Consider the following 23,627-nt stretch of genomic DNA (forward strand, 5'->3'; position numbering starts at 1 on the left):
TAGTTGTTTATCTCAAAATTTGACCTTTTTCTTCTGCCGGAGGAAGTTTAGAAAGTAGTCAAAACTTATGAGACATGAGGTCAAAAACATTAGATAAATTGTCATGAATATTTTTTGATTATGACTAACTTTTCTTCTTTATGTATTTTTGGCTTCCAGACCAAAGCAAGCCGAGGATTAGCGGTATTTTCAGAGACGTTATAATGGAGGAGCTATAATCGGCCACAAAATTATTATTTATTACATATTTAGAGAAAATCATCTCATTCATCTGGTTTCCCATTTTTCCCACAGCCCCTGAACGTAACTTCAGGTTTCATTGTGGTCACGTGATGTTTTGTTGACGGTAGAAGACGGAGGAAGATGGCGGCTCGCTGGAGCAGTGAGAATGTGGTGGTGGAGTTTCGAGATGCCCAGGTATTTCTGTCCGAAAGCTCCGGTGTGAATAACGGGACCGACACCTGTGTTCAGGTGTACAGGTGGAGCGCAGTGTAAGAGCGGAAAAAAGTCCCGTTAAACACCGTAAAACACAAAACTACGACCCACAGTCCAAGTTTAAACTGACACTTTGTTCTCGATCAGTTTATCGACTTTAATCGAATAATTGATTCAGTTATTTATGGAGGTTTCACCATGTTCCGGTCACAGCTTCGTCCCGAAAGAAAGAGCGGGAACAATTTAATAAAACAGGGAATAATATATACAGAGCTAATTCAGTGTGAAAGTATAAATTAATCACTGCATTTGAAAATAAATCAACTAATTACTCAGATTCATTGTGGAAGTAATTTATCTTGGGCTGCAACTAATAATTGTTTTCATTATCTTTTGATCTGTGGATTATTTCTACATTAATTCATTAATTGTCTGATCTGAAAAAAGGTTGAAACATTTTCTGAACTCACAGCATCAAAACCAGAGAGATTTCCAGCTTCTCCATAATCCACCAACAAATATTCACATTTCAGATTGAACCAGTAAATGTTTTTACAAACACTCATCAGTGGATTATCTGAGGGGCATCTGGTTATTGTTGCAGCTTCTCCCATGTTAGTTGATTAGTTGATTTGTAGAAAATGAAACACAAACTTGTGTTAAGTAATAATTTAAGTCAATTTTAAATTTGCATGTTGTTAAAACATGTTAGCATGTTTTAAATTAGCATGTTTGCATAATATCTGTATTTGTACAAAAATGTTTGCAAAATAAAGTTTTCAGCAAATGGAGAATAAATCGTGTGTTTGTTGTTGTTTTGTTTCAGCTGTTTGTCTTTAAGGACAGAAAGTCGTAGATCAACTGTCACCTTCTTCTTCTTCTGTGTTTTCAGGCCACCGCCATGTCCGTGGACTGCCTGGGCTCCCACGCTGTGCTGTCTGGGTGAGTTCAGGCACCTGAATGCACCACAGTTCTTCCTGTGTGTTTAGACCTGTGTGGTGACTGAGCAGCACACAGCAGACGGACTCAGTCAGAGAGCAGCTGGTGAACATTAAACTCTGACATCATGAAATGAGGAGTGACGTCAACCTGGTGGAAACAAAATGAAAGAAATCCTGTCAGTGAACACATCGTCACATAAACAGCTTCTTCTTCTTCCTGTGTCTCAGGCGGCGTTTCCTGTACATGGTGAACCTGGAGGCGCCGTCCGAACCTCCTCGGAAGATTGGTCGACAGAGTAAGTGGGACGTGGGGACGGTCCAGTGGAACCCCCACAAATCTGAGTCACACGTCTTCGCCGCCTCCGTGAGTTCTGCTCTACACAGAAATGTTCATGATCCCAAGTAAAGAAAATCTGATGTGAGAACAACTGACATTTATGTGTGTGTGTGTGTGTGTGTGTGTGCGTTCAGAGTAACCAACGTGTGGATCTGTACTCGTGGAGGGAGGGCTGTGGAGAAGTTCACACCTCCCTGCAGGGACACACACGGGTCATCAGGTAACAACAGACTTAAATCAAACACACCTGGATCCTGTGATGTGTTCACTGACTGTCCGTGATGTGTTCACTGACCCACTGTGATGTGTTCACCGACCCACCGTGACGTGTTCACTGACCCACCGTGGTGTGTTCACTGACTCACTCACTGTGATATGTTCACTGACTCTCTGTGATGTCTTCACTGACCCACCATGATGTGTTCACTGACCCACCGTGACGTGTTCACTGACCCACTCACTGTGATATGTTCACTGACCCACCGTGGTGTGTTCACTGACCCACCGGAATGTGTTCACTGACTCACTGTGATGTGTTCACTGACCCACCGTGATGTGTTCACTGACCCACCGTGGTGTGTTCACTGACCCACCGTAATGTGTTCACTGACTCACTGTGATGTGTTCACTGACCCGCCGTGATGTGTTCACTGACTCATCGTAATGTGTTCATTGACCCACCGTGATGTGTTCACTGACCTGTGGTGTGTTGCTGTCCCCAGTGATCTGGACTGGTCCTGGTTTGAACCGGAGTTCCTGGTCACCAGCTCAGTCGACACCTACATCTACATCTGGGACACCAGGTCAGATCATGAGCATGAAACCATCAAATGTGTAGTGTGGTGAGGAGAGGTAACACACCTGAGCTCACCTGTGAACACTGTCTGTGTGTCTCTGACTCCACAGAGACACTCGTAAACCCACGGTGGCTCTGTCTGCGGTCGGTGAGTGTTTGTTTATTGTTGTCATGAGGTGATGTGTTTAGAGAAGGAATTTTTTGAAACCCTTCAGTTGGTGTGTTCAAGGACACTTCATAATTGTATATTTAAGACAGGACTTGTGTGTGCAGCTGGGGCATCTCAGGTGAAGTGGAACAGGAAGAACCAGTACCTGCTCGCATCCAGTCACGATGGAGATGTTCGGATCTGGGATAAAAGAGTGAGTCTGATGTCTGGTCAACAGACTGAGCTGTGTGTGTGTGTGTGTGTGAGAGAGAGAGAGATAATGTGTGTTTGTATAATTTCCTCTGAGCAGAAGCCGAACACGGCGGCGGAGTACGTGGCGGCTCACCTGTCGAAGATCCACGGCCTCGACTGGCATCCGGACAACGAGTTCATCTTCGCCACGTCGAGTCAGGACAACTCAGTGAGGGTGAGACTCAGACACGACACTGTCAGGTCATCAGAGATGTTTCAATCAGAGCGAAAGACTAACATCTAGTTCTGGAACAAACACCACAGACAGAAATGTTTACAGACGCTTTTAATTAATTACTTGACATGACTTGAATTAAATGTTTCATAGAATAAAGATCCAGCTCTGACAGTTTTACTGTTTCCTCTGTGTTTGTGCGTGTTTAGTTTTGGGATTTCCGACAACCCAGAAAGTACCTGAACATCCTGTCCTGTCAGGTGCCGGTGTGGAAGGCCAGGTACACGGTGAGTATCAACACCTGAGCTCATACTGAAAACTCCCCAGGGAGGGTTAACGTCAGAGCAGCAGAAACAGAGAAGGAGAAGTGTGTACAGATATAGATTCTACATACAGAACGGTACTGATCAGAGTGAGTCTGATGATCCAGATCAGAGTGGGAGAGTTCTGATCACTGAAGGGATTTCAGGGTTTAAATTGGTCGACATACAATAATAATAATAATAATTACTTTTCTTTTTCTTTTATAATAATAATGTTATTTATATAGCACATAAATACACTAACATATCCAGATAAAATAATAAATAAATAAATCAGCCAATAAAACTCTTGGATCCAGTTTCCAGTTTTTCTCTGTCAGGTAACGTGTGTGTGTGTGTGTGTGTGTGTGTGTGTGTGTGTGTGTGTGTGTGTTCTCAGCCGTTCTCTAATGGTCTGGTCACAGTGATGGTTCCTCAGTTGAGGAGAGAGAACAGTCTGTTATTGTGGAGCACGCTTGACCTCAACAGTCCCGTCCACGCCTTCGTCGGACACGACGATGTGGTGCTCGAGTTCCGCTGGAGGCCACAGAAGGAAGGTGACCAATCACACCTCAGCCCCCAGTCTTTGTGCTAAGCTAGGCTAACAGTTTCCCCCTGCTTCCAGTCTTTGTGCTAGGCTAGGCTAACAATGGCTTCCTGCTTTGGTATTAATTCTGTTCTAGTTATATAGTTTTGTTGTTGTTGTTGTTTATTGTTGTTTTTGTTGACTCTACAGGCTCTAAGGATTACCAGCTGGTCACATGGTCCAGAGATCAGACTCTGAGGATCTGGAGAGTGGATCCTCAGCTGCAGAAGGTCAGAGTTCATCATCAGAGAGACGAGTTCAGACACAGCTGTTCTCCTCATCTGTTTATTCTGACGATGTTGTTGTTGTTGTTGTTGTTGTTGTGGTGCAGCTGTGTGTCAGTGACGTGGTGGAGGACCTGATGGAGAGGATGTCTCTGACTGTGGAGTCAGAGAAGTCTTTGTCCTCTCAGGAGCCGGAGAGTCAACACAGCGTCGGTCCTGCATCAGACAACCTGCAGGGTGAGACGAGACATTCAGGTTCACGTTCATCAAACTTATATTAATTAACCCACGAGACCCAGGATCAATCAATGAGCCTGATTGGCCTCCAGTCAAACACACACACACCAGACGACACAAGATCCATGAGTCAAACTAACTAATGTTCAATGTGTAGATGAGTTCAGCACAGAGCTGAAAACTGAAAACCTCTCCTCCATGTTTTTCCTCTTCCTCGTCTCTGACCTGTCGTCCTCCTCAACCTCCTCCTCTTCCTCCTCTCCTCCTCATCCTCCTCGCCCTCCTCTTCCTCCTCGTCCTCCTCTTCTCCTCGACCTCCTCATCCTCCTCTTCCTCCTCATCCTCCTCTTCCTCCTCGTCCTCCTCGGCCTCCTCATCCTCCTCTTCCTCCTCGTCCTCCTCGGCCTCCTCATCCTCCTCTTCCTCCTCGTCCTCCTCGGCCTCCTCATCCTCCTCTTCCTCCTCGTCCTCCTCGGCCTCCTCATCCTCCTCTTCCTCCTCGTCCTCCTCGGCCTCCTCATCCTCCTCTTCCTCCTCGTCCTCCTCGGCCTCCTCATCCTCCTCTTCCTCCTCGTCCTCCTCGGCCTCCTCATCCTCCTCTTCCTCCTCGTCCTCCTCGGCCTCCTCATCCTCCTCTTCCTCCTCGTCCTCCTCGGCCTCCTCATCCTCCTCTTCCTCCTCGTCCTCCTCGGCCTCCTCATCCTCCTCTTCCTCCTCGTCCTCCTCTTCCTCCTCCTCTTCCTCCTCCTCCTCGTCCTCCTCTTCCTCCTCTTCCTCCTCGTCCTCCTCTTCTCCTCGACCTCCTCATCCTCCTCTTCCTCCTCATCCTCCTCTTCCTCCTCTTCCTCCTCTTCCTCCTCTTCCTCCTCCTCTTCCTCCTCTTCCTCCTCCTCTTCCTCCTCATCCTCCTCTTCCTCCTCTTCCTCCTCTTCCTCCTCCTCTTCCTCCTCCTCCTCGTCCTCCTATTCCTCCTCTTCCTCCTCGTCCTCCTCATCCTCCTCTTCCTCCTCGTCCTCCTCGTCCTCCTCTCAGATCAGGACGGTTCTCTGATCTCTGGAGGTCGTCAGGACTCGGCGGTGTGTTCAGGTCTCCCTCAGACGCTGCAGCAGGAGTTCTCTCTGGTCAACCTGCAGATCAGAAACGTCAACGTGGAGGTGAGACTCACCTTTACAGGCTGCCTGGGACTCAGCATTAACACACCTTCATCATCATCATCATCAGGGGGCGGAGCAACATGAAAACATTCATCACTGACTCTGGGAACATAAATCACTTCTCTTATTTAAGAGATTTAAATAAATCTTACAGCTGTCAGTATCTTGATCCCACTCACAGGAAAACCCTTTCAAAATAAAAGTTACCTTCTCTTGTTTCTGCTGCATTAGAAAATGAAACCACTGAAGAAGAAGGTGATTTCATTTAACTGTGACAGACGATCTGTTAATTCAGGAGAACTGGAGCAGAAAGATTGAACCTATTGATCGATTGATTGATTGATTGTTTGTTTTGTGCAGATGGACGCGGTGAACCGCAGCTGCGTGGTGTCGGCTCACTTCGGCAGCCATCAGGTTCATCTGGTGGTGAAGTTTCCCGCCCAGTATCCCAACAACGCCGCGCCAACCTTCCAGTTCGTCTCGCCGACCACCATCCCCTCCGCCATGAAGACCAAGATCCAGAAGGTACAAACGCTCCTGAACGCACCTCAGCAGGGCGACAGGTACGACAAGCTGTGAGGATGATGAGTTCAGACGGCGTCTTTTCTTCTTCTCTGCTCAGATCCTGACGGACACGTCTCTTCAGAAGGTGAAAAGGAACCAGAACTGTCTGGAGCCGTGTGTCCGACAGCTGGTCTCCTGTCTGGAGTCTGACATGGTGAGGACACATACACACACATACACACACACACACACACACACACACACACACACACACACACACACACACACACATACACACACACACACTCACACACACTCACACTCACACTCACACACACACGTCGACATGATGCATTCACTGACCCCTAACCCCCAGGTCTGGACTGAACCTTCTGGCATGTCAGTGGTTTAAAACTGAAATTAATAAAAATAAATAAATAAATTACATCATCATGACTAAAGATGAAGAACTGTGATAGAAAACATCTGTTTGTCTGATAAAAAGTCAAAGCTACAAGCAGCATGTGGTACATGTAAACAACGAATCATCCAATCACAGAGCTTCAAACGTGCGTCTCTAACAGCAGGTGGAGACTGCAACTTAACTTAGTGCCCGCCCACTGTGGGCAGGTACGTGAGTCTACCTGTAAATCAACAGATTGGTCCTAACTCTCTGTCTCCTGGTGTCCTCTGTCAGACTCAGGAGGACGGTCCGGCCTCTGGTCCCTTCGTCCTCTCTAACCCCGTCACTCCGGCCCTGCAGGCGTTTCCTCGAGTCACCAACACGTACGGCTCCTACCAGGTAACACAGAAACTCTGATAACAAGACACCTGAAGACGACACTATTAATTAATATGAAAAATAACAGATAATGTAAGATACTAATGTTCCTCATCAGCAGAATATTTCTCCGTTTTCTGTTTTGCAGGATGCCAACATCCCGTTTCCTCGGACCTCCGGCGCTCGTTTTTGTGGCACTGGCTGTCTTGTTTACTTCACCCGACCAATCACCATGCACCGCTCTGCCCCGCCCACTGAGCCCACTCCCAGGTAAACAAAACAAACAAACAAAAACACACTCCAGGGAGGTTCAACGAGGCTGGAGTGTCGTCGTTTTGTTCCATGTGCTTGGGATCAGTTAATAAACAGTCTGTGGCCTGTTCCTTTAAGGCGTGTGTGATGTGTGTGCGCTCAGGTCTCTGTCAGCTCTGTCGGCCTATCACAGCGGAGTGTTGACGCCCATGAAGATGCGTTCAGAGTCTCAGAACACTCTGAGGCTGTACAGCGGCAGCCCCACCCGCTCCGACAAGGACACCGTCTCCATCTCCTCCTTCTACTATAAAGAACGGGTGAGACACACACACACACACACACACACACACACACACACACACACACACACACACACACACACACGTTTGTTGTGTAAATGTTGTTTGTTGTTGTTGTTGGCTTGCACAGATTAACCCCGTCTCTATGGAAGTTCGTTAAAGACAAAACGACTGAGTGAGAACAAAACAAATATGATCACTAATCAATCAGCAGGTGAAGTTTATTGAACCAGTAAGGGCAGGGTGATAGGAATCTTACTCATTATTGTTTTTTATATTGGTTAGTCAATATATCAGTTTGTCAATTAATTGACTAATTCGTTCAGTCTATTAAAATAGTATGTTCCCAAACACCAAGTTAGCTCATTATTTTTCGGTAATCCTGACCAGTATCTCCTCCACGGTCAGACTGGGAAAGAAATTCAGTCTTGGACCAATCCACTGGGACCGGCAGCACCAATGACACTGATGGAGCAGGTAAAGACTTTAAAACTCGATGGATTATTGACGGTCCACCTGCCGACCAGGATCTGAGCCAGTAGTCCTCAGTCCAGTCCACCTGAGCTCTGGTCTCATCTCTGTCTGTGTCTGAGGCCTTTTTACATGAAAACATGGTTTCTTCTTCTTCTGGAAGGTCACTGTCACCTGAACGCTGCGTACTGTGCTGTGACATCACAGCTGTGGGGAACAGTTCACATGCACACACTACTAAAACACAGACTAGAGAAACTCAGATTACATCACACATAGAGGGGGCGTGGCTTCGCCCAGAACAGAGTCAGTCAGAAAAACTTTTGAACTGAAAATCTGGATTTAGTGATTTAACATTTTCAGACATGGAGTCACGGATCTATTAAACTTGTTTTGTTCTCACTCTGTACGTTTGTAAATTAACTTCCATACAGAACGAGCGATGAGGCATTGTGGTGAACTGACTCAACCACCATGTGAAGCTCTGTGTCTTTTACATTCCACATTCCCAGTAAATACACTGAGCCGACGGGTAGTAGTGGGGCTTGGAATGTGGCGCGCTGCCTGACTCCTCCTGGTGTTTCAGAGTGAACGTCTCCGTCTCTGTCTCTCTGATGGGCTTTTGTTTTTTTTTTCCTTTTTTTTTTCTCTATGTTGTTTTTCTCCGGCCAATCACCTGTCCCCCATGCTGCTGTGGGCCACTCCTCCTTCTCACTCTCCTCCAATCAGAAGCTCCCAATCTCTGCCTCCCGCCGCTGGTCTGTCCAAACACTCCATGACTGGCCGGTACTGAGCCTCTATCCCTCCATCAAACCTCCCATCATCCCTCTCTCCTCTCATCCTTCCCTCCGCCGCTCCTCCTCCTCCTTTAGGTTTCCTCTTTTCACAGCGTTGGGATTCTAACATGTTTTTTTCCTGTCACTCATTGGCTGACGTCGCTCCGACTAACAGACTGAGACAAAGTGAACTTGAATTATGTGTTAATCTGAGTCTAACTGTAGAGATCACATCTCTTCACATGGGAGTCAGGTGTTTTTAAAAGTACACACTCATAGTAAAGCTCCATTTTTACCAAAACCAAATCCTGCAAGGTTTGGATGGTGGGTCCAGGTGGGCGGGGCTTGGTGACTGCTTTGTTGTGACATCACAAAGTTCCAGAAGTCCTGACGGCTGGTTTTAAGGCTCAGTTTCTGAATACAGGCTGTGTGCATTTCTCTGTGGACTGAGGCTTTGATACTTTCACAGTATTAATATAGAAGCTAGACCTGATCTATAATCACACTACACATGGACACAGACCTTTACACTGGAGGAGCTTTAAAGAAAAACTTCCTGTAGCATCTCAGTCAATTTAAACCTTAAATTCCCTGAATGTCAGACAGAAACGTTCCATGAACATCATCATCTTCTAGTGCTCATATACAGTGAGACTCCGGTGACTAGCATTGTCACTGTTAGCTTAGCAACCACCAGCCATGACTGTTGATAGAAGGAAGAAACTGAAGCAACAGTTTCTGGTGCAGCTGCACAACATGCAAAAAAGATCATATTGAGATTATTTTGTCAGATATTGTGATTTCAGTGTTTTTTCATTTTCACTGAAAAAAATCTAATATATATATATATATATATATATATATATATGGTGCAGCTCTAGTTCCTGTCAGTTTGCTGCCTCAGGACACAAACCTGACGTGGCTCCTGACTCCCGTGTCTCCTCATGTTCACTAACCTTTAACATCTGCAGGTGAGTGTCTCTGACCGTCAGAGCAAAAGTGGCTTTGAACTTGTTTTAATTTAATTTGGAGGTAATTTGTTCAGGCCACGTATTAGTTTGTTAATAAACTGGAAACTAACCACGTGTTCACACTGCGAGCTCAGAGACAACCTGACTCTGTTGAACCATTCACAGACAGGACAGGATGCTCTTCTTCTTCTCTGCCTCATTAGGAGTTGTGGGTGGAGAGCTGCAGTTTGACTTCAGATAAACAGCTTCTCCATCACCAGAGACTTTGTTCCTGCTTCCCAGAGGAGGAACCTGATGATCTCTGGGACCCTCTGACCTTCAGTTTGGTCTCTGATTCATCAGGGAGATCTTTACTCCATGAACTGTAAATTCTCCTCAAAGATTCCAGATGTTGTGATAGCAGCATCAGTCCGGCCTCCTCACCCTCCGTCAGCATCTCGCAGTGTGAACAGTCTCTCTCAGTAATTTGTCATCCAGACCACTTTTAATCAGGTGGTGCTCTGTCTCCTCTGGACCTGCTGTCTCCCTCCTCCTCCTCCTCCTCCTGTCTGTCCCTCTGTCCGTCCATCAGAAATCCCGCCGGTTCAAGACGAAGCGAGAGGGGACGGACTACGGCAACCGTCCCATCAAACTGGCTGGGAAGGTGATCATCCAGGAGATCTCCTGTCTGCTGCCCGTCCACAAGGCTCTGGGAGAGAGCTACATGTGAGAGACCAGACTGACACACACCTGAGATACACCTGAGATTAGAGCTGCAACCATCAGCCGATCAATTGACAGATCATTCATTGGCTATTATTGATAATGGATTAATTGTTTGTCATGGTTATTCCTTCTCAAATGTTTTATACTTGCTCAGAAACACCTCGACAGAACTTCCTCAGATTTGACACAAACGTTCACTAGGACTCAAGGATGAACTGATTAGATTTTGGTGGCTAAAGGTCAAAGGTCAGTGTGACCTCACAATACAATCAGGGATGTGACCTGAAGCCGTCTGAGTGGAAGAGGTGATTGTAGTTACATGTGACTTTGACCTGATTGAGCTACATGAAGCGACACCTCGAGCTGAGAGAAATGATAACCAGACATTTTATCAACCAAACGATTTGATTAATTGAGAAAATACTCTCTGCAGATTAATTGATAATGACAGTAATAATTAGCTGCAGCTCGAGCTGATATTCCTCAGTCTCAAAGTCGAACAGATCCAGGTCAGGTGACCAGTGACCTCAGGACTGTGTGTTGATAAGTGGTGTTGTGGACCGCCTCCTCTGTTAGTGATGGTCGCTCCAGTTTGACGTCGACGGCGTCCGTCACTCCAGTCATCAGTCCTCAGACGAGCGTCCTGGTCCTCGGGTCATGTGACTCACTCTGGTCACATGTTGAATATTTTAGTTGTTAATGTTGAACAACTGATGTTTCCTTTTGTTCAGTCTGAACGTGAACGACATCCAGGAAACGTGTCAGAAGAACGCAGCAGCGGCACTCGCAGTCGGACGCAGGGACGTGGCGAAGGTGAAGATTTTATCTGTTTGTCTTTTCAGCTCTTTTCTTTCCAGTGTCCAAATATGAAGACGACTTAACAAGAAACTGTCTCTGAAAATTCATTAAAACGTTGTTAAACATTAACGTCCCTGATCTGATCCAATCAAAGCTCCCAGCTCTTCCTTCTGTCACTGTGTGTGTGTGTGTGTGTGTGTGTAGGTGTGGGCTTTGGCATCTGCAGCAACCAATCAGGACCTGAGTCCAGATTCAGACCCAGACACAGAGACTCCCTGGGCCAGACACCCGTTTGGACGCCACCTGCTGGAGACGCTGTGAGTTTGTTTGTTACATCCAATCACAGCGAGCCGTCAGTGATCCTCTGAGATCACGAGAGTATGAGACTTTGTGTTGATGATGAAACTGTGACTTGAAGTTGCTGGTCTGCTGTAAGATATAAAATCAGACTGAGGGTTTCAGACTCTTAATGTGTGTGTGTGTGTGTGTGTGTGTGTGTGTGTGTGTGTGTGTGTGTGGGTGTTGGTGTTTTGTGGTGTTGTGTGTGTGTGTCGTGTGTGTGTTGTGTGTGTGTGTGTGTGTGTGTGTGTGTCTTCAGTTTGGATCACTACAGTCAGATGAGTGACGTTCAGACTCTGGCCATGCTGTGCAGTGTGTTCAGAGCTCAGGCTCCGCCTCCAGACTCTTACTCTCTGTATGGGCACCACCCCTCCCGCTCCTCCATGTTCCCCCCGCACCACTCACGATATGTAAGTCTGATTGATCTGTGAATTAGGTTGTTGTTGTCACAAACAGCTGATCATAGCAACAGGAAGTGATGTAACGTGTGTGTTTTAGCCCAGCTACACCTCCAGCTCCGTCACCTCAGGCTCCTGCTCCAGCACGTCTGACTCCATCACTACGACCACCTGGAACGCAGGTGAGTCTCCACAGCGCAACACACAGGCCGCCTGCTGCCGTTCAGCTGTGTACGACCAGGATGTTTAGATTCTTCTCCACACAAACGTTTAGTTTTTATTTCCAGGCCGAGACTCGGAGCACGCCAACCCCTGGGGTGAATCTTCTCCTGACGACTATCGTTATGGAAACCAGGGTTACTCAGATCCCCGGGAGCGAGAGCGAGAGCAGCACGACATGAACAAGAGGTGACGAAGCTCCGCCTCCTGCTCTTTAAAGAGGGCGATGGGAGAACTGGTGTGACCTGGTGTGTGTCTCACTCACAGAGCTGTGATGTCATTTCCTGTTCCTCTGCAGACTGCTGGACCCCGCCAACACGCTGCAGTTCGATGACTTTAAGAAGTGTTACGGTGAGATCTTGTACCGCTGGGGTCTGAGGGAGAAGAAAGCCGACGTGCTGAAGTTCGCCTCCTGTCCTCCGGAACCTCACAAAGGCATCGGTGCGTTTCAGAACCGTCTGCTGACATTTGAAGTCAGGATGCTCCGCCCACGTGCTAGGACCGATATCGACCTCTGATTGGTTCCTGAGCTTCAGCATTATCACAGATGTTTAATGTTTCATTATGCAAGAGAACGACACAAGTAACTGTCCTCACGATAAGTTAAAACTTTGAAAACGTGACACATGAAACTGATTTTACTCACAGCCACTAACAAACTGATTGTTATTCTGATGGACAGGAGCGTCTCTGACCTTCATACAGATGTTGGCCTCTGGCTGATGTGACCCCTCCTCTGTCTGTTTCCTCTGCAGAGTTCGGTGTGTACTGCTGTCACTGTCGCAGTCAGGCCCGTGGGACTCAGTGCGCCGTCTGTAAACGCCTCACCTTCCAGTGCGCCATCTGTCACGTGGCTGTACGCGGCTCCTCCAACTTCTGCCTGAGCTGCGGCCACGGAGGACACACCAGTCACATGATGGACTGGTTCCGGCGGCAGGACGAGTGTCCGGCCGGCTGCGGCTGCCACTGTCTGCTGCAGAGCACCTTCTGACATCACAGAGACCAGAGCGCTTCCTGTCAGAGGAGGAGCTGAACACACAGGTCTGAGGGACTGAGGCTGGTCGGAGCCCGAGGCAGAGACACAGACGGGACCTGAAGATGGCGGCAGCAGTCTGTCCCACGCCGTCTCCTGAGTGAGACGTCTCAGCAGCTGCTGGACAGACATGAAACCTGCTGTGGACGTTCATGTTCCCAGAGGACGGTTCTTCATGTTGCTTTTCCTCTCGTCGTTATGAAGGAAACAGACAGGTGTCACACAGAGAAAAAAAGCTTTGTGCACAAATGAATAAATTTTCTCTAAAATGAATCATTGAGGGGTTTAATTAACAGACCAGAATTAATTACATCAAACAGATTTTAAATTAGACGTCAAAGACAACAACATGGTTTAACAGGTCAAATATAAACTTTATCTGTGAAACGTTTTTATTCTCGTGGCTCATTTACATCAGATTCTCCAGAGTCGGTTTATTTTGCTGCTTCAGTCACAGCTTGAGCAGAAACTCTTCTCCTGATTGGACGAGACAAACAGAATTCATTTAACAACCACAGAACATGATGGAGTTCATTCAGTCTTCACCAGAGAACCAAACAAACTCTGGTGCTCCTCCATAACTGACCTGGGTAGAAACAACATGTCACTTCAGTTCCTGCTGCTGCAGAAAATGAAACATTTCTGATGTGAATGAGCCACTGACTTATGTTTGTGTCTCCATCATGTCGACCAACAAAACCCAAACTCTCAGGCCGAACAGGTGATTTATGCCCTGATGATAATACAGTGATATGATGAGATGTTTACTGTCCTCTGCAGCCGTTGTTCATCTTCACTTCGGCCTCATGTGACTCACGTGATCACAGGACTGGTTTTCAACACGTTAATGTAACTGAGCAGAGAACCGTGTTCACAGCTGTACTGTATGTACAAATAATAATAAAACAAGTACGTTTGAATTCTGTCATTTACTCAGAAACTTTATCTTACCTAATTACCAGCTGTTAGTGACCTCACTTCCTTCCTCCAGCGCCACCATCAGGACAAACTTCTGTTACTACACGACAGGTGAGACTTTTAATTATTTATAATGATTTTGAATTATCTACATTTACATTGACAAGCAGCATCGTTTACATATGAGTCTGTGAACTTGTATTTCTTGGATGAAAATAGCGGCTGATTCTTTTTCTGTTGATTAACTTATTGATTAATGGACCGATGGTGATGGATCAGCTGTGAGCTTCACTGTATCTGGAGGAGTCATGTTTGTTTCTGTAGAAACAGGAAACTCCAGCATCGTGTTGTTTGTAATGAACACAGCAGCCTGTAGCCTCATCATGGTCCCCACACCCCGCCTGAGTGTCTGCTGGCACAACGTTGAGTCCCTACCAGCTGCTGCTCTGACCTCCTGGACAGGAAGTCACATGAGAGGTGGAGGCTGTGGTCGATATCTGGACGGTGATCTGAGTCGACAGAAGACGCACTGAGTCAGCAGCTCTGAGGTCTGAAGTCTGGATACTGGGAACGGCTTTCCACACTCCTCACACTGCGCGCGCACACACACACACACACACACACACACACACACACACACACACACACACACACACACACACACACCACAGAGCTGCTGGGTAATGAAACTTTAACGACTGAGATGAACTCATTCAGACATGATAACTGATGATGTCACCAGGATCCATGATCTCTGACCTTGAGGATGTGAATCCCTGATCCTTCAGTCCTTCTTTTCTCCATGACCTCTGGGATCTCCTCCATGTTCTCGATGTCCCACAACCTGACGGTCCCGTCCTGCAGAGACAAAGTCAAAGAGTCAAACAGCCGCAGGACGCTTCATTCCTTCAGTAGGTTTTCAACATATGAGGAATCTTTTCAGACTGTTGGAGAGGTCGGTCTTCAACTCAAACATCTGCTTCAAATATCAGCAGTTTTTCTTGGTTTTCTCTTGTTTAAAGATAAAGAACAGTGGATCTGATTTGGGGGCTCTTGTCCCCACAGGAAGTCCCTCCCAATCAACAGAGTTCAGATTTGACCTCTGTCTGCAGGGGATGTCCTGAGAACAGATGCACAGACCTGAAGGTCAGAGTAAACCTTGTGGAGAACAAATGACTGAATGATGGGGAAGTCTGTAGGTGAAGGACTGACTCAGGGTCAGACGTCCTACCTCCATTAAAAGAATCATGGATTCATTGAAGTTGAGTTCAAGTGAACAAACAGAAACTTCTGTTAACTGTGAATCTGACCTGAGCTCTGGCACTGCGGGGGTTAAAATCACTGCAGGTAATGAAGACGATACCTTAGAGGCAGAGGCGACCAACTTCCTGTCTGCGCTGACTGACACGTCTGTCACCCAATCACTGTGGCCCTGTGACACAAGCATCAGTCATTGAACATGTGACACATGAACACATGACCTGTGCAGCTCAGTGAGTTTCACTACCTTCAAGATGAGCGACAGGCAGAGGGAGGACATATCCCAGAATGCAACAGTCCTGTCGTAGGAGCCAGACACCAGCAAGTTCGCTGAGGAAACACAACAGAAAGTGTTTGATGAGACAGAGGTGACGTGCTGCCGCTGCCTTGCTCAGAGGTCTCACCGTCAGCAGAGAAGCTGCAGCAGCTCACGCTGCCCTCATGACCTCTCTGCAGCGACGTCCCGCCGTGAGATCGAAACCCCCCCGCCTGAAGGTCCCACAGCTTCAACGTCTTATCCCATGATGCTGTGCAGAGGAAGTGCCCGTTGTTGGTGAAGCAGCAGTCAGAGATGACGTTGCCATGGTTACTGAGAGAGAAGCAGGAAACAACAAGTCAGGGAACTATCCAGGAAAGAAAGAAGCTGAAGCAGATTGGACAGAGCGTCTCTGTGTCTCACCTGTCGATGGACACGGTGGTCTTCTGGACCAGCAGGTCCCACAGTCTGATGCTGCGGTCCGCAGACACCGTGGCCACTCTCTGGTTCTGAGGGTCGAACCTGCAGCGTGTGATGGTGGAGCGGTGATGATCTGGAGGAGAAAACAACGCACCTGCATTAACACTAACACATGAATATTAATGACAGTGCGGAGGCGTGTGGCGCCGTCGTACCGCTCACGTGGTGCAGCGTCTGTCCGCTCGCTGCGTCACTGATGTAAACGCTGTTCTGTGGATCAGCTGCACAAACAACCAGGCGGCCGTCAGACGAGACGCTGCAGGAGGTCAGCAGACCGCCCAGCCGCCACTTCCACTGTGAGACGAGGATCGATGTAAAGGTTTACCTCCAGGAACACTTCAGCAGCTGCGCATTTATCAATGAATCTATTGATTTGTGTTCAGTTAATGGATGAGTTGTGAGTCAGAAAATAGAAGATCAATGACAATCAATCAATTATCCAAATTATAGCAGATGAATTTTCTGTGAGTGGATCAGCTGTTTCAGATCCAATGAATCATTTAAAAAGAATTAGATTTCATACCAGAACGATTCTAACGTCTCGGTTCTTCACCACAACAACTCTTTCTCTTTCCTTCTATTTCCAATAAAACTCTTTCATCTTGAATGTGTTTATATTTGTTTGTGAAATAAATGGAAATAAAAGATAAACAACAGACCAGACAAAATAAAGTCACTGTACGTTCACATACACGAACAGGCTTCTCTCCTGACATGAATAATTCTAGTCTCGGACCTGGGGACCAGGAGGTTGCCGGTTTGAACCCCAGAGCTCCTCAACAACAGCAGCAGAAGACTCACCACAGTCTGTCCCGTCTCCAGGTCCCAGGCCACCATCTTCTTATCCCAGGAGACTGTGATCATCCTGCCGAGAGTCCATCAACACTGAGACATCTGATTCTCTCAGAGACAAATAGACCTTCAGTTATTCTACTTTAAACTTTAAAAGACTCAATTTACTTTTCATGTTGTCCGTCACTCTGACGTCTCTACTGTTTAAACATCTGTTTCCCTTCACTGTATATTTTGTGTTGTTTATGCTGTTTTCTCTCTTTCTCATCTTGTACAATGTCTTAACATTTACCATGAGTCCTCCATGTGTCTCTGACTTCACCTGCACATTCTCTCCTTTAAAACTATAAACAATGTGTTTGTAGTTTTATGTGTGTGATAAAAAAGTGATTTACATGTGAGTTTATGTCTTTATTTTTATTTTATGTCAGAATTGAGTTTAAATTAGCACAAATGTTCCCAGTGTCTCTTTCCACTGTTCTGAGTTGAGCTGAGTGTGAAGATGTGAAACTGTGATGGTGTTTGAACCTCGTCTCTTTAACCCTCCGACCTTCTCTCCACCCTCAGGACAAACTTCTCATTTAGCTTCAGCGCTACAGAATCACAATATGATATAAAGATGATATGAAGCACAACGTGGACAACCACACCTCCATGTAGAAGTAAACACCATAAACACTGACGGACAGTATGAGAATAGTATTGATAACTGACAGGTGTTTCCTTTGCTGTACAATAATAATGTGAATGAACAGACACCTGATCTCTACTGAAGGAGTGTGTTTCACCTGAGACTCACCTGTTGCTGTTGGGGACTAAAGCACACTCAGTGATGGTTTTCCCATGAACTCCATCAAACATCCTCAGAGGTCTGCAGCTGTCCACATCCTGCACAGGTCAAAGGTCAACAGGGCATCAACAGCTGGCTAGTTAACGAGTATTAACCAGTCAACAGTTAACATCTGCCAACCTACGTCCACAAGGAAAAGACAAATACAGAAAACTGCTGAAGTGACAGAGATGTTGTTCAGTCCACGATGAAGGTGACGTGACATTTTGTGATGTTGACACACTGAACACACACTCCTCTGTGTATCCTCAGGATTGATCAGTCTGATCAGATTCATAAAGTTCAGTGTTACATCTCTCCTGTTCTCAACACACAGTATATACGTATACGTATATATGTAATATATAACTGTGGTTGTACTGGGCAGCTTCAGGTGTGACTGGGTGGAGTCTAAATACAGGTGGTGTCAGTAGCAGTAGTGGTTTACCCAGAGGATGGCGGTGCGGTCTGAGGAGCAGCTGAGGAGGCGGCGGTCGCTGAAGCAGAGTCGAGCTGCGGTGACGCTGTCACTGTGAGCTCGTAACACCTTCACCGGAACCTGCAGGTACATGAACACATCACAGCACACCTGCATGACAAACTGCACGTTTCACAGGTGCTGGATGTTTGCTAATAATTAACAATCGATTTCAAAACAATGTTTGAAGTCGTTTATAAAATGTCTCCTTCAGTGTGTTCATCAGAGAGAACAGAGAGGTTTAGATTTACAGTCAAATGTCCTGAACACAACAGACGTGTTTCACTGACCTAACCTCATTTAAAAGACCTATTATTAGATTTTTAAAACTCATTTAGTATCGGACTATATACAAAAGATTTATAATACACTGTAATATACTGTATCTGTAAAAAAAAGTTTTGATTAATCACTTAAAAAAATTATACAAATATTTAAACAACAGGAAGCTGCTCCAGCTGTTATTACCTGTTTCAAAACTTCACAACATTTACCACCCACCTCATCAGAAAATACAGAATTACACTGACATTGAGAGGTGCCTCACATTTTGTAGAAAATATAATGAAAACTGGCACTTCTGTCACTTAATAATAGTTTTTTTTACAACCAAAAAGTCAATATATATACATGTTTATATATTAAAGTCCATTAAACTGCTAAAAACAAACACTTCACAGGCCGGTATTACGGCTCTTCATTTTCCTTTCCTGTCAGTAAACGCACCACCATCTTGCTAGCTAGCTACTTGCCACCGTCGACCGTTAAGATACCGGTTACCGTTGGTTTTACCTGAGACTGTCGGTTCCACTCTCCCGCTCCTCCCTCCTCTTCCTCCTCCTCCTCCTCTTCTCCTCCTGCAGCCTCCTCCACCGACAGTGGGTCAATATTTGTCGACATTTCACAAACTGTCTGTAAAAACTTTGTGTTAGCTAAAAGAGAGCCGAGTTCTCCGCCGCGCAGGAGTTACCATAGCAACAGTCCCTCTGCAACTGCCGGACGGCGCCTTCAGGAGCTGTGGGACTTAAGAAAATTTGACGTGTAGAAAATAAATCGTAAAAAAAAACCGTCAAATGACTGCCAACAGCGGCTGCCAAACAAAAACCGTAAAATTGTTATTTTACAAATTTCTCCTAATTTATTATGATCAAACTCCTTTAATAAAGTGAATCCACTCAAGTTTCAGATTTTTCGGTGAAACCAGTACTTTCACAGGTACTCTGGTGGACCCACCCACAAGAGGTTAAATACCTGGGTCCTACTCCATTTTCTTGGTCAGACTAGTGCGGACTAGAGAGACCAATACATGATGAACTGATGAAGCCGCTTGGATAAGAGGCGAAACGTCTTCCACAGACAAATACAAGTCCAGTTGCCTTCGATTTAATTTGAGAGAGAGATTCCTAAATTATTATGCTCAAACACTATCAATAAAGTGACGCCACTAAAGTTTCTGCAGAGAAACTTTTTCCTAATAATAAAATTAAGTGTCAATCAATGAAATATTAACACAAGCTTAATATTGTAAAGTAAACCTTTTGTTTTGGAAGACAAAGTAAAAAAATACTGTGTAAAACAGATTAAAATCATCTCAAACTTCAACTTGCAGTATTTGTGTCAACATTGAATCTATAAGTGTAAAGTAATGTTAAAAACCTGTAGAAGCTCAATCTAAATACAATATTTACTGATTTAGATTCAGATCAATTTTCTTACATTTCTCATAAAATATAATATACTGCAGAAATGCAAATTAAATTGTTAAGTCCCTGTATGTAGTCTTTCAACTAAAGTGGGGTTGGAAACTTAATTACAAATAACACACGCACCACTATTGACTTTATAACACTTTTATTTAATATATTCAGATGTAAATTTACAATATCAACCAATTATTCACAAATAGTTCTTCAGAGCCCCGGGATGATCTGAAGAACTAAAACTGGCATTTCTCCATTGGTCTATCTTGCCTGTTAAGGTTCCTATAATGAGGAGGTGATGATGTCACCTCTGAAAGAGGGGGGGCTGTGGAGCTGAGGGGGGGTGGTCTGTTGTTTTTTAGCTTGTATCTTCCAATTCAGTTTTATCTTGTTTTCCACAGTATTCTCCATATAGTTCTGACAACATATGTGGACAAACATTATACTATCTTTTATGTCAGAATCCCAACTATACAGTGTATTAATAAGTCAAATCAAAACATACCACAAAGGTCAATGAATCTTTACCAGAAGTGACGGTGCAACGGAGCAGATGAAGAAAAATCCACCTTCAAACTGCCAGTAATCAGCTGGATCCTTCATCTGGGGAGAAAAGAAATAACAGCCTAAAGATGTTGTTTAATACTTTTATCATATATTATTATTATCATCCCCATATAAGATGTTTTACCCTCCTCTTCCCCTTTTAAAAATGAAGCAGAGTAACAGTTTACTCAGAGTACATCACCTTTCATTAACAGCAGTGAGTGACCGTTTACGTGCTGACGTCACTGTAGTGTCTCATCGCCAGTCTCTGGAGTTTCTGTTTCCGGTAGAGTTTATTGCTGCTCTATCTGAACACAGTTAATGTTGTTGTTTTCTTCATTACAGTGACTAACTACCTGCTGTACATTTAAACTGACCAGTTCTGCTCCAGCACCCACAGCTCTCTGCTGCTTATAGCGAACTTCACTGATTCAGCATTTGTTTACATGCTGTTTAGAACTGATTGTTACTTTAGCTTAGCAGTTAGCTCTGGCTTCTCTCTCTCTCTTGCTCAGTGTGTGTCTCGGACCAACAAATTAACTTGTACATAAGAGTGTTGTGTTTTTGTATCTTCAGAATATTGGATTGTGATGTTTATTACAACTTCAGCGATGTCTGCTGTCATGCTGTGGACACACAGCTCCGCTCGCTAACCGGAGCTACAAACAAGATAGCATGTTAGCTATTACTCACTAATCCCTGAGTCGTCATCTGGAACATGGTGAACAATGAGGAACTGGGTGATGCCCGGCGATGGGAACCATGAGTGGTAGGCTGGAGACAACAGTCCAGACCAAGCGATAGCTGCGCGGGAGACTTCTGCTCCTCAATGTGTTTCCTGGTCCTCTCTGTCTAAGTGTACAAGTGTGTACAAGACAGTTTTCACTTTACTCATTCACTTCACTCATTTACCTCTCATCAGTTCGTTTAAGCTTTAAACCAGCTGACAACATTAACACAAACTAGCAACACACAGTAAAATTAGCTACTTCTACATTGAATAAAATGCTATTATGGCTAGCGCGCTAATCGCAGTTAGCTTTTCACTTTAATACACGTTAATTACGAAGTATAAACATACATACTTAATGACATTTGTTTATCCGTCTATAGCATTATTTAATCCGAAATAAACTACATGAACACAAACAACGTCACCAAAACAATAGAGTAAATGTTTTCTTACCTGATATTTTTGCAGGATATAAATTCACTTAACTTCTCTTAGGTGACCAAACAGATTCCGTCCGACCTTTCCTAATATTCCAGTTCTCCATTAAAACCCTACAACTCAAATTCGCTCAAAATAAGAATTTGGCAGATTTAAAATGATCCAGGAAACAGGAGACCGAGTAGCAGTGCGGAGTACAGACACAGTTGATCAAAGTTAGCTCCAACATGTTGTTTACCTGTAAATGTCTTGTTCAGTGTTCAGTTGTTCTCAAAGACACTCAGAGGAGTCAGCGGTTCAATTTTTTCCGGTAAGTACATTTTGTTTTAAGCTTATTTCTTTGCTAGCCAAGATTAGCATCCCTGTTAATATCACAGTTCAGGTGACGATGCACCTTGCTAACCAAGCTAGCCAGCTAGTGCTAGCGTTAGCTGATAACTTAGCGATTGCTATGCTAACGGTACCTGGCCCCGCTGGGCTGATAACCTGTGTCAACCTGGGTTAGCCCGTGGAGGTGTTCAGTCAAAGCCCAATAAAAAGGTGAATTTAATCGTTGTTAATCTAAGAACGTTTGGTTTGTGTTTCTCCACATGTGACCCAGTTTAAGTGATCTGCGTTAGTTAATGCGCAGCGTTAATGTCAGTTAATACATTGTCCATCAAGACGTCGTGATAGTTCAAGTTAAGATAACGTGACGTTTACACAATGTGTAGACAGATATTTGTCATATAGAAGATTGTTCATTTGATACTCAAACCAGTCCTCAGCTGAAGCAGACATTCATGCACCTATCCTGACAGCTGATCGATATTTGTGATTAACTGTGATCCACCGCATCTTAACTCAAGTGTTTGTGTTTTATTGTCATTTGAAAGGTTTCCACACTGTGAAAACTGAGTGATCTGTGCCAACAGAAGGAGGACCTCATGTACAGAGCAGCCCGTTTGTTTCCATTCATCTGGTTGTGGAGAAGGGAGACTGCATGGACATCCTTAGTTCTCTAATGTGCTGTGATGATGATGATGCTAGAAAACCTCTCCCAGTTCATCTTCCTCTGATGAAATGACAGACCAACTGCTGATGAGTTAGTTTATTATTCTCTGTCTTCAGGATTCACAGGTTCAGTTTCTTACCTGCAACTTCATTTCTGCTGTTGTTGACAGGTGATGGTAGCAACACTTTTAAGAACAGAATTTATAAATATTAAACAGTGATCAAGTGATGGATCCTCTCTACCACTGTCACCACTTCCACAGGTGAAAGTATTTACCAGTTAACATCAGCATGTTTTTTGATCCTTCATTGTCAGTGTTGTCAGACAACATTTAAACATTTCTAGTATTTATGTTGTTGATTAAAGCTAACAAAGAAATAGTCACACAATGCTGTACGTGTTACTATTGTGAAAATTCATACCAGATGTGTTCTATAAAAACCATCAACAAAGTTAAAGCAAGAGATTCATAAATAACTTTATTGGACATTATAAACTACTTTTTCATTGATGAATGAATTTAATGATTTCATTATAAGATTGCAAAATGACAAGTGGGTGGGCTACTTGGCTATCATTAGCATTAGTTTTTTTTTGTTTTTTTTTTAATTGGTGAGAAAAAACAGGGACAAACAAGGTGACACAGGGGGCAGTAGCTTGCTAGCATTAGCAGCTAGCATTGGCATTAGCTTTTCTTTTGTTTTCTTTATTGGTGAAAAAACAGGGACAAACAGAACAGAGGGGCAGGGCTAGCTTGCTAGCATTAGCAGCTACCAATAGATTGCAAATAAATGGTGGGCTACTTAGCATTTGCACTAGCACTGATCATCAGGATTAGCTTCTTTTCTACAATAATGACATTGATTACAATGATAGTGTTGGCAATGTACGTGTGCATATACAGTATATAGCGCTGCCCCCACATTTTTATTAGCTCTAGCATTAGTAGTTGGCTGCCTGTCACTTTTCATTGATGAATTAATGAAGAATTTAACGATTACATATAAGATTGCAAAATGACAAGTGGGGGGGCTAGTTTGCTATCGTTAGCATTAGCTTTTTTTTTCTTT

At 44.7% G+C, this 23,627-nt stretch overlaps 2 protein-coding genes across 4 annotated transcripts; one reads left to right on the forward strand and one right to left on the reverse strand.

Moving 5' to 3' along the window:
• Positions 1–363: 363 nt before the first annotated feature.
• wdr59 (WD repeat domain 59) lies at positions 364–14,053 on the forward strand. 3 transcript variants are annotated; one of them, XM_022750570.1, is made up of 27 exons: positions 364–417; positions 1,328–1,377; positions 1,605–1,740; positions 1,848–1,933; positions 2,436–2,516; positions 2,620–2,657; positions 2,783–2,871; positions 2,968–3,084; positions 3,294–3,371; positions 3,787–3,943; positions 4,123–4,202; positions 4,304–4,433; positions 5,466–5,587; positions 5,948–6,112; positions 6,210–6,305; positions 6,789–6,893; positions 7,021–7,142; positions 7,288–7,441; positions 8,624–8,680; positions 10,213–10,346; positions 11,078–11,159; positions 11,349–11,461; positions 11,743–11,893; positions 11,982–12,063; positions 12,169–12,289; positions 12,399–12,541; positions 12,856–14,053. In XM_022750570.1, the coding sequence occupies exons 1-27, from the start codon at positions 364–366 to the stop codon at positions 13,089–13,091; spliced, it is 2,979 nt and encodes a 992-aa protein (XP_022606291.1). In that variant the 3' UTR covers positions 13,092–14,053. The 3 variants fall into 3 exon arrangements, with proteins under 3 accessions (XP_022606291.1, XP_022606300.1, XP_022606308.1); XM_022750579.1 differs by lacking the exon at positions 8,624–8,680; XM_022750587.1 differs by lacking the exons at positions 12,399–12,541; positions 12,856–14,053 and having other exon boundaries at positions 11,987–12,063; positions 12,169–12,258.
• Positions 14,054–14,517: 464 nt separating this feature from the next.
• Positions 14,518–18,878, reverse strand: wdr88 (WD repeat domain 88). Its single transcript, XM_022749945.1, has 11 exons — positions 18,873–18,878; positions 18,117–18,227; positions 17,639–17,727; positions 16,849–16,912; positions 16,203–16,341; positions 15,991–16,120; positions 15,716–15,900; positions 15,559–15,641; positions 15,415–15,483; positions 14,811–14,909; positions 14,518–14,643 (listed from the first exon to the last, which is right to left on the reverse strand). The coding sequence occupies exons 1-11, from the start codon at positions 18,876–18,878 to the stop codon at positions 14,518–14,520; spliced, it is 1,101 nt and encodes a 366-aa protein (XP_022605666.1).
• Positions 18,879–23,627: the final 4,749 nt, after the last annotated feature.

The sequence above is a fragment of the Seriola dumerili genome, unplaced genomic scaffold, assembly GCF_002260705.1.
Source record: "Seriola dumerili isolate Sdu_G_001 unplaced genomic scaffold, Sdu_1.0 BDQW01000012.1, whole genome shotgun sequence".
NCBI classification, from domain to species: Eukaryota; Metazoa; Chordata; class Actinopteri; order Carangiformes; family Carangidae; genus Seriola; species Seriola dumerili.

Excerpts from the sequence above, each read along its gene's own strand:
- wdr59 (XM_022750570.1), top strand. The coding sequence starts at position 364 with ATGGCGGCTCGCTGGAGCAGTGAGAATGTGGTGGTGGAGTTTCGAGAT. Across the intron at positions 1,378-1,604 it reads TCCCACGCTGTGCTGTCTGG|GCGGCGTTTCCTGTACATGG; the intron begins GTGAGTTCAGGC and ends CCTGTGTCTCAG. Across the intron at positions 11,894-11,981 it reads CCCCGCACCACTCACGATAT|CCCAGCTACACCTCCAGCTC; the intron begins GTAAGTCTGATT and ends TGTGTGTTTTAG.
- wdr88 (XM_022749945.1), bottom strand. Across the intron at positions 16,913-17,638 it reads TTAGTCCCCAACAGCAACAG|GATGATCACAGTCTCCTGGG; the intron begins GTGAGTCTCAGG and ends GACTCTCGGCAG. Across the intron at positions 15,484-15,558 it reads GCCTGTCGCTCATCTTGAAG|GGCCACAGTGATTGGGTGAC; the intron begins GTAGTGAAACTC and ends CTTGTGTCACAG.